The sequence below is a fragment of the Myzus persicae genome, unplaced genomic scaffold (assembly GCF_001856785.1).
Source record: "Myzus persicae strain clone G006 unplaced genomic scaffold, MPER_G0061.0, whole genome shotgun sequence".
NCBI classification, from domain to species: domain Eukaryota; kingdom Metazoa; phylum Arthropoda; class Insecta; order Hemiptera; family Aphididae; genus Myzus; species Myzus persicae.
In genome coordinates this window covers 212,277-227,001 of record NW_019101136.1, presented here as the reverse complement: position 1 = coordinate 227,001, position 14,725 = coordinate 212,277, and the positions used below count along the sequence as shown (strand labels likewise).

At 34.7% G+C, this 14,725-nt stretch overlaps 1 protein-coding gene across 1 annotated transcript; it reads left to right on the top strand.

The window, feature by feature from the left end:
* Positions 1-2,537: 2,537 nt before the first annotated feature.
* On the top strand, positions 2,538-14,470 carry LOC111027904. Its single transcript, XM_022306403.1, has 4 exons — positions 2,538-2,897; positions 9,426-9,602; positions 10,789-10,903; positions 14,035-14,470. Exons 1-4 carry the CDS (start codon positions 2,825-2,827, stop codon positions 14,186-14,188), a joined length of 519 nt encoding a protein of 172 aa, XP_022162095.1. The 5' UTR covers positions 2,538-2,824; the 3' UTR covers positions 14,189-14,470.
* Positions 14,471-14,725: the final 255 nt, after the last annotated feature.

The window sequence follows — 14,725 nt, the reverse complement described above, 5'->3', positions numbered from 1 at the left end:
ATGCCATCAGAATAATATACGCGTCGCTGTGAATGGGATTTGTCGTAGTTCACTGGAACGAAAGAATCGTGGGCTCGTATAGCTTTATATTTATTTTATATTATGCGATCGATTCGGAATAATAATAAAAAAAAAAAAAAACTAAAATTTATAGAACGAGCGATACGTATATAGATGGGCAATTCGAATAAAAAAGGAGACGGATGTCACACCTGTCGTATTTCGTATTCTGAGTGAAGGTAAAATCGGGAGTTTTATAAGTATAAATTATATCATCTTATTCAGTGAGCAATAAATTATGGTAGTTACTGGCGGAGTAGGAGGAGCGGGGTGCTCATAAAGTTTTAAGTTGTCCTCCGTGTAATATTATGTAATTATATATGGACTCGAATATTTTAGAAGAAGTCATTTTCCGATTTATGAAAGTAGGTAGTTTTTGGGACGAAAAACTACAGAAAACCTATTCAAACAGCTTCGGTTTTCAAACTAAAAATGTCTGCAAAGTTTATCTACATAATGTGTATTATTTTTTTAACTAATCTCAGAATCGTCTGGAGAACTTTGCTCCCGCAACGATCGATGACCTATAAATACGTATTATTATTGTATCGCCGCTTTCGAATAATTTAAAATCACAACACGCCGCACGCTAACGACACGCGTCCTGTAGACGTGAGCTAAGAGAAATGATGTATAATATTTTATATATTAGTGTCTTGTCCGATCTTTTTTTGTTTCTTCAATCGTTCGTATTTTTCGCACTCTCGACAAAGTTTTCTGTTCGATAATCGTCTTACGAGTTGCTATCATGCGGCTCACAGGCTTCTACACGAAAATGCATTGTTCCGGTAGTGAGGCAGAGCTCGGTAACGCCGAGAGGAAGCGATGAGGCCGAAGCGGGGTAGACATTTGCGGACAGGAAGGCAGCCGACCGAGGCACCTTCGAGACTTCATAAATGATTTTATGTAGTATTTTGCATTCACTGATTCACCTGCAGTTGTTTCGAACATCGTACACGAGGGAACGCATCTAAGTACGCGAACTTTTTTCATTTTTTTTTTTTTTTACGAAAGCTATACCACTAAGCTGAGGTTTATATCAGACAACTCAGACATGTCGAAATTCGTGTGTGTTTATTTATCTTTTCAAAAAGAAAAGAAAGAAAATAGAAACTCTATTTATAGTTGTATATTACATGTATGTACGATTTGTTTGTTTTCGATTTTGTTTTAAACCGTTTATCTATATATTAACAAAAGACAATGTGTGTGTGTGTAAGCGGTCTACGGCTAAGTATATTGCACTATAACTATTGGTTCTGAAATTTGGTACATAGGTATATATATATATTATATATATATCTTATATCTGAGGATATACATCTAGAAGCCTTTTTTTAAATTGTACATTTTTAAGGGAGGCTTATTTGTTGATCCCGAAAAACGAATAATTTTTTTCGCTTGTAAGTACAGGGTTGCCATTGATAACAGAAAATAAAATAATTAGTAAAATTGTTCATAATTTTAAACTCGTATTTGGTCGAAATCAACCAAATGACTGTGTTAAGTGTAATTTACTTTTAACGGAGACGTGGTAAATCCACTGAAGCTACCTAATTTGTCACGAGCAACGTTGTGCAGGATCTGCCAGCTACAGTACTTTTTAGATTTTAATAACATAACCATAAAAATACGACGATAAGTTTTTGAAAATCGTTTCACTGCTCGTATATATTTTATTGTGTCGTAACGATTACTTCGACTATAATACAGGAATATCGGGAATAGTTGAAAATCTCACACATCTCTCTCTCTCTCTCTCTCTCTCTCTATCACTCTCCGAGGCGGTCGTCCAGGGCACGAAGGGTGGAAAGCCGACTCTCGCAGAGACCAGTTTAATACAATGATTACAATAATATGACGGAAACGTTCATATAGAATCTATATTATAGATGGACACGTTCGTTATATAGGTGCGAGCACAGGGGTCGCCGGCTCCACTCACCCATATAATATTATATAATATCAACACACACACACACACACACACACACACACACACACACACACACACACACACACACTCCCGGGTCGTACGGTATACATTATATTATTATTATGTACACACGACGGCCGGACAAACGATAAAACAGATAACGTAAACCGCCACCGCCACCGTAGCCGTCGCCGCGTCAGGTTTTTATTGATCACTGACGGCGGCGGCGGCGGCGTTGGCGGGCGCACATGGCGTGTGCGTTTTACTTATTAACTGTTGAGTCCCGCACACACACGTGCACGCGCACACGCACGCACACACTCGCACACTCACGCACACTCGCCGCACACTCGCGCACACCGAGTCTCCACATGTAAGGTACACACGCTCGCGGCGCGCACATTATAATGCATAATACGCAAACCGCACGCAAAGGCCTCGCGGAGGTTACGCGCGAAAGGCAGCGCGGTGGCGGCGGCGGCGTAAGTGGCGCGACGCGACGGTTTCGCGCGGCGTGTACGCCAAAATCGCCGCGCCGGCGTCACAGCACAGTCGCGCGCGCCGCAGTGCCTTTGCCACGCGAAATCCGCCGCCGCCGTCGCCGCCGACTTCAGTACCGTTATCGCCGCCGCCGGACGCAGTCGTGGTCGCAGTGTGAGCGCCGCAGCGCCGTGTCCCCTCGACTGCGTACACGCGTACTCCGATATTATAATCGCACGACATAATAATAGTATACGACAAAATCACAGTTCGAATTACGATATTATAATATAGTTGCCGACCTCACGACGACAATAATATTATTATTATTATTATTATTATTATGAAATGCTCTCGGCCAACAGCATCACGTCATTCGTCACCGCTCTCATCTGCACCCTGTCCTGCATAGCCGACGCCAGTAAGCCACCATAATATTATATTGTATTCACACACACTCACATACCTACCCGAGTACCTATAGTTTTATATACGTATGACTCGTAAGTCCCCGACCGTGATTTGATGATACGAAATTATATTGTGGTATTGGTTTGGTCGCGTGATATTTTAAAATCCGCACCATTGATTTGTTAATTAATGTTATAATCGGTCAAACGCATATTACACGCGATATTATGTATAGATACAGTTGAACACCTATCAAAACCCGGGTCGTTTTACTGCTCTTAGGTCGTGGGTATCCTACCCACCCACTTTGTCGCTCACGCTATGATATTATATACATAGGTAGGTAACCTATTAATATAACGATTTGCATCCTCAAACGCGGAAAACGAAATTTTCTAATCATTTCACTACCTATTAGCATCTAGGTGGGATAGTTTAGTGTTTATAATTGTATTTGGAACAGCGTTGTAATATTAATCACATACGATTATTATTTACGCAATGACAAAACGTCTTTGATTCCTATTTGAATAACGAGCGAATATTGTCACTTCGGAGACGTCGCATTGTTCTTACTGCAGGAGTAATGTATTTGGCTGTCATGTTGATAGTAATTATCATTCGTTTCAAAATAAAATATAGCTTACAAAATAATATAATATACAACTCTGAAAATGGATTATTATTTCCTGAGACTTTGGTTGTTCTAGCAGTTGTGTCGTTATTTTTTCATGGTTGTGAATTTTAATGCCACTTGTATTCCCAGGCGAATAAAAAAAAGAAATACCCGGTCGTCGTAATTTTAAGTTATATTAATATATTTTACCGTTTCCCCTCTTTTTTTATTATTATTATTATTTAATTTGCTCGCCGTCGTATAGCAGGTAAACACTTAAATTGTTATCATGGAATGTAATACGTCGTCCGCTAGTCGAAAACTCAAATTTATGAAACGGATAACAAAAATAATTATATACACACACCAAATTGTACTAATAATAATGTATCGATCTACTATTTCCGTCGGCACGATCCGTAAAACAACAATAACATAGTAATATATCAACTGTTTTCGAACGAGCTACAACAGGACACGCGTATACATTCGAATCCGTCAGTATTGCGTTCATGCCAGTACGTAATCGTATTTGTTGCCAAGACCTTAACCCTTGTCCGACAACGTGGACCTTTTTTTTCACTTTGTAATTTAAATGTACTTTTAAATGTACATTTATTTTTTGTTTGTTTTTTTTAACACCCGATATTATTACGCGAGCGGTCCGAAAATAGAAAACCAAATTTCACTATACCTATTCTCCGAATTCGTGTTACGGCGACGGCGGGGTGGAGGTACAACATTTTGTCGAGGTTGATGTAAATATTTTGGCATGTTCTGAACGCGCAACACCTGCTGCGAAAGCGGTAGTCGGGAAGGTAATTAAAACGGACTGCTGTTGCAGATATAACCCGTAAATATCTAAAGATCGACCTAGGGGTAAGATTACATTTTTTTCAAATACAGTTTTCGATACGGATGGCTCCCCTTCGTCCAAGCCCACATCAATCGATTTTAATTTTAATGACATTATTCGATGCCACTGTTTAATTTAATGCTAGTTTGGCGATTACATCGTTGTGGCCTATAACGGTACAGTAATAATAATGTCTACACAAAAATAACCATACGCGTAACTCCTACACATTATATATATATAATGAGTGAGGGGCGATCCACTCATCGACCTCTCCTTCGAAAAAGTCTTCACTGTTGGGTACAACGCAAATAAAATCCGGTATTCCTGTTAAAACTACTATTAAATAAAATATATTACACCGAAGACGATTAATAGTACGAAACAAATAATGTGTCAACGTGGTTCTATTATATTGTGGTTGTCGTGCAATCTGCACAATTCGGTACAAATCGCTTCATATGAGACAAATGCCACGTCTAATCAGTCAATTCCACCACCAAACGGAAAATAAAATATGCCTATTATTAATACTTACGAGTTAACGACATGAAAATAATTTTGCTGTCATTCTTCGTTTTTTTAATTTTTAGCCAACCCTTGTGTGTTTTTTACATTTTAAACGGATGCAGTTGCATGGTTGTAATTTATTTATACTATCCGTGATCGTATGCATGATGAGTTGTAAATCTTTTTAAATTATGTATACCGAATGTTAAACAATAAAAAAAAACGATCCCCTTGTTAGGATATCAGTGACGGGATGAAAATAAATGTGTACAATTCGGGATAATAACATTAAATCACCGAGGGATAAACAAAACGCGTGAAATCGGTCGATGCTCCTTGTGTGGTATGAATCGTCCGGTAAAAAAGTCCAACCCGACGGATATGGACAGGTATAATATGTTATGCCGCCGATTCAAATTCAACTATTAAAATAATTTGAAAATAACGTAAGTCAACACCGTTTTGCTGACGGGCAGACATTCGAAATAGGGTGGTCATAAAAATACTATCATAATTACTATATTGAAACACAATATTATCGTGGGCTTAATTATTCAAAAATACACTTAATTAATTATTTCGCATTAATAGTCAAGCACGTGTACTGTGGGACCGTATAACAGTATTGTTAAGATTTCTAAACAAACTCTGTACCACTCGTTGTCGAAGTGATGACTAAATATGCAGCAGGAAATATATCATAGTATCAAACTATATTATGTCACTATGTCAGTGGCGTATTTGTTAGGGAGGGGGGATTTTTCCCCAGACCTAGTGCTTTTTTTACACTAATGTCCATGATGGTGTATAAATATTATATATATATTACCTCTCTTAAATAGCATATAATTTAATTTATTAAACATAAAACATATTAAATCGTCTATAAGTTTGCATCACTGCATATTGCTTTAATTGATATTAAATACTATTAAAAAAACAAACAAAAAATGTTTGCCAAACATGGAAATTGTACTTGGGTATCCATAGTGTATATTATACACTCTGGCACTCATAATATTTGCATATGATATCATTTGTTGTATTATTATACGCAAAGAGCGAGTGAAACCTTTTATTAAAAAATAATAACGGTATGTTTGTATAATATATTATGTGCCTATACGGTGTTCAAAACTACAGTAAATTTATATTTATTTTGCATTATCTGAGGTTACAACGTGTATGTGGTACACAAGACCAGGATAAACGTTAATCCACTTAAATTATATTATTATATAATAATAACTGATATGTTTATAAACATAATATATCGATGGATACGAATAATTAACTTCGTAAAACTTATTTACGAACCAAAGTCAATTTTCATCACTCGTATAATACTACAAGCAGTATATTGTATATCGATACAGCTGAAGGTTTATGAATAATTATAATAATAAATCGCGATAAATTAAAAATCATAGCAATCATTATAGATTGAATAGCAGCTAAGACATGTGAGTAGGCACACGATTGGTGGGTAAAAATTAAAGCGTTTACCGAGGTAAAAATAAGCATTCTAAAATTATAATCGAGTTGTCCAATGCAGGTACAAATTTTAAAGCGTCTAGAAAAAAAATTAATTTAAGCAACGTCATCTTTATGTTATATCGTATGTATTATGTAAATATTTGCCTAAAACTATTTTGACGATTCTGTAAAAAGTTAATATTATTTTGTATACTTTATAAATTTCTAGCGCGTGTGTTATTTTTCCAAACAATATGCTACGCTTGCAACTACTTATACATATAAAACGGCGGTAAACCTACCGATGATGTTTATCTCCGTACATAAGTGCAAAGTTAATAACAACACGCCTGGAAAAAAATTTCGAATTTCAGCCGCAGACGAGTTATATTAATAATAACCGTAGAGTAAGAAAACTAATAAAAAGTCTACAAGTTTATTTTATGTATCGCACGACGATAAGTCGATAGACATAATAAGTAGCTGACAGCCGAGGAATGTTTAATTAGTGTTCCAAAAAAGTTTTACTTCCGAGCATTATATAGAACGGGATTTATCTTCATATTTATCCGCATTATAATATTCTAATAGAGTACCTGCTGGTGGGTAGGCGAGTTTAAAAAAAATACCGTGTACAGAACATTAACATACCAGCTACATAAAAAACAGGTATATAGGCTGAACTCTAACTTTTTTTAATATTCAAGCGCCATAAATACATGACACGATATCATTGTATCAAATTTTTTATATATAAAAAAAAAAAAATAATATCATATTTATCTGTATAGCACAGTGTTTCCCAACCTTTTTACCACCACGGACCACTTCCACAATATTTTATAGGTCGCGGACCACCTCAATTTTACACAAACTAGGAAGACCTTTTTTTTTTTTTTTTGCTCATTAACAAGAATACACAAAATTTATTGAAAATTTTTTATTATTTTACTGTACTATTATATATAATTATTTAATTATTAAACTTTACTAATAATTTACTTAGTGTGATTTTTGTGGCTGCATTTCTTTGACCAGTTTTTCAATTCTCGGATGAATGTTGCTAATGGCTAAACGCATGTCGTCACTTACGTCCAAGCGATTTCTCTGTTTATTTTTGATCACAAGTAGACTGGAAAATCCTTGTTCACACAAATACGTAGTTGAAAATACTACTAAATAACGTAAGGCAATTTCCCGTAGTTGAATATGTAATGTTGCCCTTCTGCACCAAAATTCCTCAAGGTTCATACCAGAATCAAACATATTTTTGCAGTCAGAGTCATTTTGCAGTTTTAATAGAAAACTAAGAAAGGTACCGCGGACCACCTATGACTGGCCCACGGACCACCGGTGGTCCGCGGACCACCGGTTGGGAAACACTGGTATAGCATCATTGAATACGTATTAGTGAAATGATGTATTTTACATAACAAAAAGGGTGTGAAAAGGTATGCATAATGGTTTCCCGTGCAAATGGATTTTTTGCGATATTTTGTAAAAAGAGAAAAAAAGGGATATTGAATTATATTCTATTTTCGACGTTTGCGGGTACATCATATACACATTAAACGCACAAAACATGCTTTTCGCTCACCGAGGAAATATTTTTATTTGTACTATTGGAAACCTGGTGCGATGTGATTTATTCAAGCGTTTGTTTCTGCACATGACAAATTAATCCAAAAAAATAGCTTGGGGCTAAAGTTAAACTAATATGTTGCAATAATAATAATATCGTTTTTGGTAAAAATGGTTCGACAATTGATTGAATATTAATAATAACAATAATATTAATAATATTTTTTATTTATATCACGTATAATTTATTTAATCAATGGTTCGGCTATTGTGTAGTTGTTATATTTTTTAGATTCCATCAACGCGTACAACCTAATACCTATCTCAAATCGTTTTTTCTTAGAGGATGTGACATGCCATTTTAGACTTTTAGAGGTTCAATATAAGATATTTTAATGCAATTAAAAAAAAAACAAAACCGAAACTACAGTTTTTAGATATTATATTGATAAATAAATTTTAAGTAACGTATAAGTGAGTATCATGCAGCCAGTATTCCTTTGATAGTTACTTGAGAAATCACGAAATACAGTTCAGCAGTTTAGCCAGGAAAAAAACCGAGACCGCTATGGCTATAGTAAGATAAGATATCACATTTTCACTAAAGACAAAACTCTAAATGTTCAACATTGTTTTTATATTTTTGATACCAAGGTTGTAGAAAAAGTTATTGAAGTTCGAAAGACTTGAGAAAAATAAAGAATTTTTAAGCAATAATGACGTTTTTATTGATATCAAAAAAATATCAGCGATATTCCAAGATCAAAGTTCTACTCTTTGTGTGGTAAAATAGTGGTTTTTCAATAAGACTAGGTATACGAGTATAGTCTGAGTGGTTAAACGCATTTTAACAAACGATTTCCAGACGTGTAGTGTTCTTTGAAAGAATACCTACTCATCGACGCAATAAATAGGTACCCATCTATGTCGAATAAGAGCTTATTGCGTAAGCAATTTACCAAAACGTATACTTTATGAATCGGCATTTTGACATTTAGTTAAATATCTGTGATAACCTTTTAAATCACTATTATTGATAAATTTTAAGATGGTAATATTTTTCAGATAATTTCGTATTTTTATAATATTGTCCAATGAAAAAGTCAATGCGTTTTGCATTTTCTAATAATATAATACAACCTACCGTTGGACAATGAGTATAACTAAAAGCATATAATATACTAGTACGATACATTCTCTCAAAAATATTTCCCTCATTTTCTAGGTAATAGATGTTTAAGCTCCGGTATTGACCTATGTATTATAAAAGTCGCCGCTGTGTAAGCCCGATGGACAGATAAATATGAGCAGGAACAGAATCTCTTAACACAGTCCCATACTATTCGTTTCGAATTTCAAGTCGACGACGACAAACACGATAACACACGCGTCGTATAATATTATTATTTACAGGCGCAGACCGAAATTCTTTTATTATTATTATTATTATTATAATTATTATGATGTCCATAACCGGCACGCCATCCTATCGTTTTCAGACGCCGGTATCGATTGCTTCAAGTGCGTTTCACTGGAATGGCAGAACCGTGCGTGCGACGATCCGTTCCACAACAATTTCAGCTCGGGACTTTTGGAGTCGCCGTGCATGGGTGGGCGGAAAGGCCGCAACGGTTTGTTTCCGGCTACAGCGTGCATCAAGCTCACCGGTTACTACAGTGAGTATTTTTATATAGTACTCTATTATGACGGAATGTCACGACACGAAATCATATTACTTATTACTCGTGGCTGCTCTTGGGTTATTGTACCCTGCCCTCCTCAAAAAAAAAAAAAATAAATGAATCAGAATATTCCGTTTCAATGTTCCATCGTGTAGTTTAAAATAAATATATAGGTTGGTATCAAAAATATACAAAAAACAAATTACTCTTCTTCCTATGTCATCTGATAAATGATGGTGAAATAAGGCTTACAATATATTTTAGTATTTTGTAGAGCAGAAAAATTTATTTATTTTGTATCCTTTTGCCCGGGTAAATATTCAGAAAGATAGCAGGAGTCGAGCATGACCAATGAGTTCCGGAGGGCCCCTTTTGTTTCTCCTTTTCGCCGGTGGCCGCAATCACTTGGTTTCACAATCTACGGTTTGCATATGATTTGACGACGAGATTGATATATTATTTAAGTGACCTATATTTATTTTAAATTTGTTATTAAAGATGATAAAGATAGTAAAGAATATGATATTTGCTTTTGATTTTTTTTTAGAGGGGGAAGGGGCATCGTAATATTATTATAAAGTATAGTCTACAGGGAATCAACTTATATACAATTGTCCTGTAAAGTATATAAGTATTACTTGTCACACGGCTACTCGAAAATTGACTCCAAAACGAAACTAAACTTTTAGAACTACGTATTATTCCGAAACTGGCCAATAGTAGAAAGCAGAGCATCATCAATTGTACCATGTCAGTGTGGCTTTTTTACGATTTTCCAGGAATTTTCAAAGCAATTTATTTTCATTCCCACTATTATTTTATTATTATTTAATTTATCTAATAGCAGATATTTCGATTCAAGACTAAAATATTTGTTATTTTTACATATTTACAAACATTTATTTTCCCGGATTGCTTGAATACAAAACTATCACATTTGGATTTGTGACAGTCTTGCACTTACTATGAATTGTACTCAATCACGTCAAATCACAAACGTTCTTGATGTCTTGTCGTTTTCTATACCACAATTTCCACTCACGTTTTTTGTTTACTCACGAACTTTGCATCGGTGTTTCTCTAAACCATATATTTTGAATTGTAGACCGTCTTCTTCTAGGTCTGCGCTGTATTATTCATATTATAGTGGAGTGAAATTGTAATATTATTTATTTTTTAGAAAGTACCGGACAGCACGTTACAGTTAGAGGATGTGCATTGGATAGCGGCACCTTGACCACAGACACAGAAATTATTCGGATGTCGCATTGCGGAGGATTCTATTTCGATGACAAGTAAGAATTCAAATTTTCTTATATAAAATGAAGATGTCTCGAGGATATTAGCTGAGCATGCCAATTGCCAACTCACTTTTATCATTCAAATTCTGATTTTTTGGAAAAAATGAGGTCCATTATGTTTGGAAAGGTACCCTGTATATATTATAATGTACTTTGTAATAAATATTACCTAAGCTAACCTAACCGATTTATAAGAGATGAGCCCGAGTCGGTTGGTCGGTTGGTCGATTGTTTTTTTTTTAAACTGAGCAAAAAATAGTTTACAATGTATTCCCCTCATACACTTTTTTGGAAATTGCTATAATATAGAAAAAAACGATTTAATAATGAAATAGAAAAATGAAGTCAACCAATAAGCCATCAAAAAATAGCTTGATTTTAAAACTGTTTTTCTTGATGGCCTTAACGCAAAAAATAAGGATGGAAAATGTTATCTGTTGAATAAAACTATGGTTATTATAACCTATAACATATTAATATTTTTCAGCGCGGTTTTGGTCAGTTATTATTTCATATTGGAGAATCATAATATTATTAAAACGTATAACATTTTGTTTTTGTTTTCCCGAACTCAAAGTAAAAATAAATAACTTATATAAAAACGTTGTTTTCTATTATTTTTTTTTTTATTTAGAGCTAGAGATAACCAATTTACACAGGGTTGATTTATGTAAATACCTTAAAAGTTTGATTACTAATTTGACTTGAATATTCAAACAGTCGAGTATACGTTTGTTTGGAGTGTAAGAGTGTTCTGTCCAGCTAGTTTTGCTCATTATTCTTCTGTAATATTCCCGTTCGGATTCACGAACTTATTAATATTTCATTTTCTATTTTTCCTGCAATCCCACTCCGGCCAAATGGAGACTTAAGTTTTCAATCGATTTTCCTCCGCTCTTAATTTAATACATTTTTTTTTCGAACACGAATCGCGCATTTTCCTCGGTTTATTATACTTATTTTTTTCTTTTGTGCGTCACCAGCCACCGTGATACTCATTCGCCGACTCGATTTCCTGGCTTCCTACAATAGAGGTATAGTCAAATTCATTTGCTCGCTTCAGCATACGGTAGACGGTGTTTTGTTGTTGCATATTATTATAATACTCTATATTGCGATTGGTGACCAAGGACGAGGCCATATTTTTCGCGTCTCTCGTATATTGTACACCGTATTGTTTTCGTACTTCGTTCCCGTTTTGATGTTATTGTTACGTCATCCGTAAATGGAAGGAAGTTCGTCGTACCGTGACGGTATCAATCAGTCAGTCCATCAGTATTCGAATGTCGATTGTCTGGTTCTGTATAGTGTATGAAATATATAAAAAATAAAAGCATATATTATCTATTGTCTTATTTCAAATTATTAAACTTTTATTTTAACTCGGAGAATATTTCGTTTGCAATAATATAATTTCAAATTTAGTGACAAAAAGATGATGGTGGGGTGTACTTTCGTCTTTCAAAACCTTATTTAGAATGACTATAATACATCTGATCGTTGGTACAATACGGACTTCTTCGGCATCCCTATTTTACCTCACTTGCAGGTTGTACATCACAGCATTATAAGTTATTCCACCTGCGTCCGTTTTTAACAGTCTGGATTAATTAGGATTATTATTTGGAAATGTGCGCATTTTCACAATGTATTCCACACAAAAACAACGAATTCGTGTAATCGACAGGGTCCGAGGTAGTTTACACGGATATCCGTTGTTCGTATGAATAGGCCGTGGAATACAATAAAATAATATGATAAAACTAATTAATCAATGGGATTAGCACGGATAATATATCATAATATGAATGTCCTGTCGTTTTAATAAAAATATTTAATACTGAAACTCGGTACTGACGATTGCCGCTAGTCCTGAAGCGTACTCTACTCAAGATGTCAAAGTTATATCTATATGTCTGTTACATTAGTCGTCAACACAAAATTAAAATAAAATAATAATAATATTGTTTAAAGGCTTTTGATATGTATATTGTATAATATATAAGATATGTTGTGCATATATACTCATGAGGTTCAAAGTTGAGTTATATTTAATTTTTTAACTTCACTTTTTGCATTTAATTGTTTTAGCTAAATGTTTAATTTAATTGATTTCTAATGATATAAACTTAATAAACATCGAGTAACTATTACTCAAACCATGATACGTGTATTCATACACAATTATATAATACAATTATTATTGACTATACATAATATAAAACAAATAACGTAATCTTAAAATTTGCATCTTTTAGCCTTCATAGTCAGAATCGTTCATAAAAAATAACTTATTTTAACATAAACATGTTTTTGGAGTGGCTAAAATGTTATTTTTTGACCGATTTTTGTAACTCTCATAACATTAATTATTGTTGCCATAGTAACGTTTCCTCTAAATACATATTTATGATTCATAGATTTTCCTTGCATACCAAAAATTGCGTGCTAAGTTTTACCAACCTACTAATTTTGAAACCATATGATGGTATGCGGACATCTATTTTAAACCATCCATTGGCTATAGTTAAATTTACAAAAAACAAATTAATTCAACTTAAGATAGGTAGTACATTTTGGTGGTTTATACACAATACTGTTGACTTAATAACGAGTAAAAAAAAAATTATTAATCATTCAACTCTTTTTTTCAACTTTTTTCGATTTTTTTCAACTTTATTCGGTTAAAAAATATCATCAACTTGCCCAGCCTCGGATTGAAGATTGAAATAATGGTCGGCCAAACCTTAAGTGGTGTTTCGTGCAAAACTCAAATTCGTGAGCCGCGACACATCGGCTATACGAAACGTTTTCGTTGTAATATTAAAGCGAGCTCCAGAATAAAATATAAGTAGGGCGGCGCATATTAGTCTGTGTTTGCCTACGAAACGACCGCGTTATATCCGCCATTGCACCTCGCGGTCGGTGCATACAATATACACACCATGCGTATATTATATAAGTTGTAATCGTATACCGTCTGACGGTCTGCAAGTCATGTTTTATTTATTTTTATTAAATTCGATGGCATGTGTGCTCAGGACTTTACACAGCCGGTGTATAATATTATTATGACACACAAATGCAGTATATGTGTACGGTTTTTTTTTTTTTTTTGTTACTAGGTACGTCGACGGCTGTTTGCAGAGTTGTGACGACGCGGACGGTTGCAACCCCGCATCGCCGCCCAAGTCTCTGGACATGACGCTGCTGATGATGTTGGTCGTGATGCCGCTCGTCGTCCGTTTCATGCCGCACGAATGGGCGCCGGACGCGTGACGACTGCTCGTGCGCCAACCCAATACCGCATAGGTGTATATTTTTTTTTGGAAAAAAAAAACATTCGTTCGAGGTCATTCTGGCGCGTTTTCTAGCGACGAGACCGAGGGCAAACACGCGACGATCAATTAAACGGGGTGCCTTGTACATAATATACGTATACGATGCAATGACATAACGCCGCCATGAACATCAAATTTCCACCCCCTCCCCACCAACCGCCCACGAAAACCCGTACGATACAATATCCCGTCATTATACTGCCTCCCTTCACTGACCAAATACAAGGAAACGGACGTCGAGTGTTTGTATTCAACTTGTAACGTGCTTTTCGCGTGAATTGTTAATTATTATGATTATTATTATTCATTAATTATAATTATAGATTATAATATAATATATATTGTAACGATTTATGTAACATGACATATCCCAGTTAAGCATATCTTACTGACGAAACTATATTTCCATTTAAAAACACTATTATTACATTATGTAGATGATATTATTATATTACGATAATAAAAAAAAAAAAAA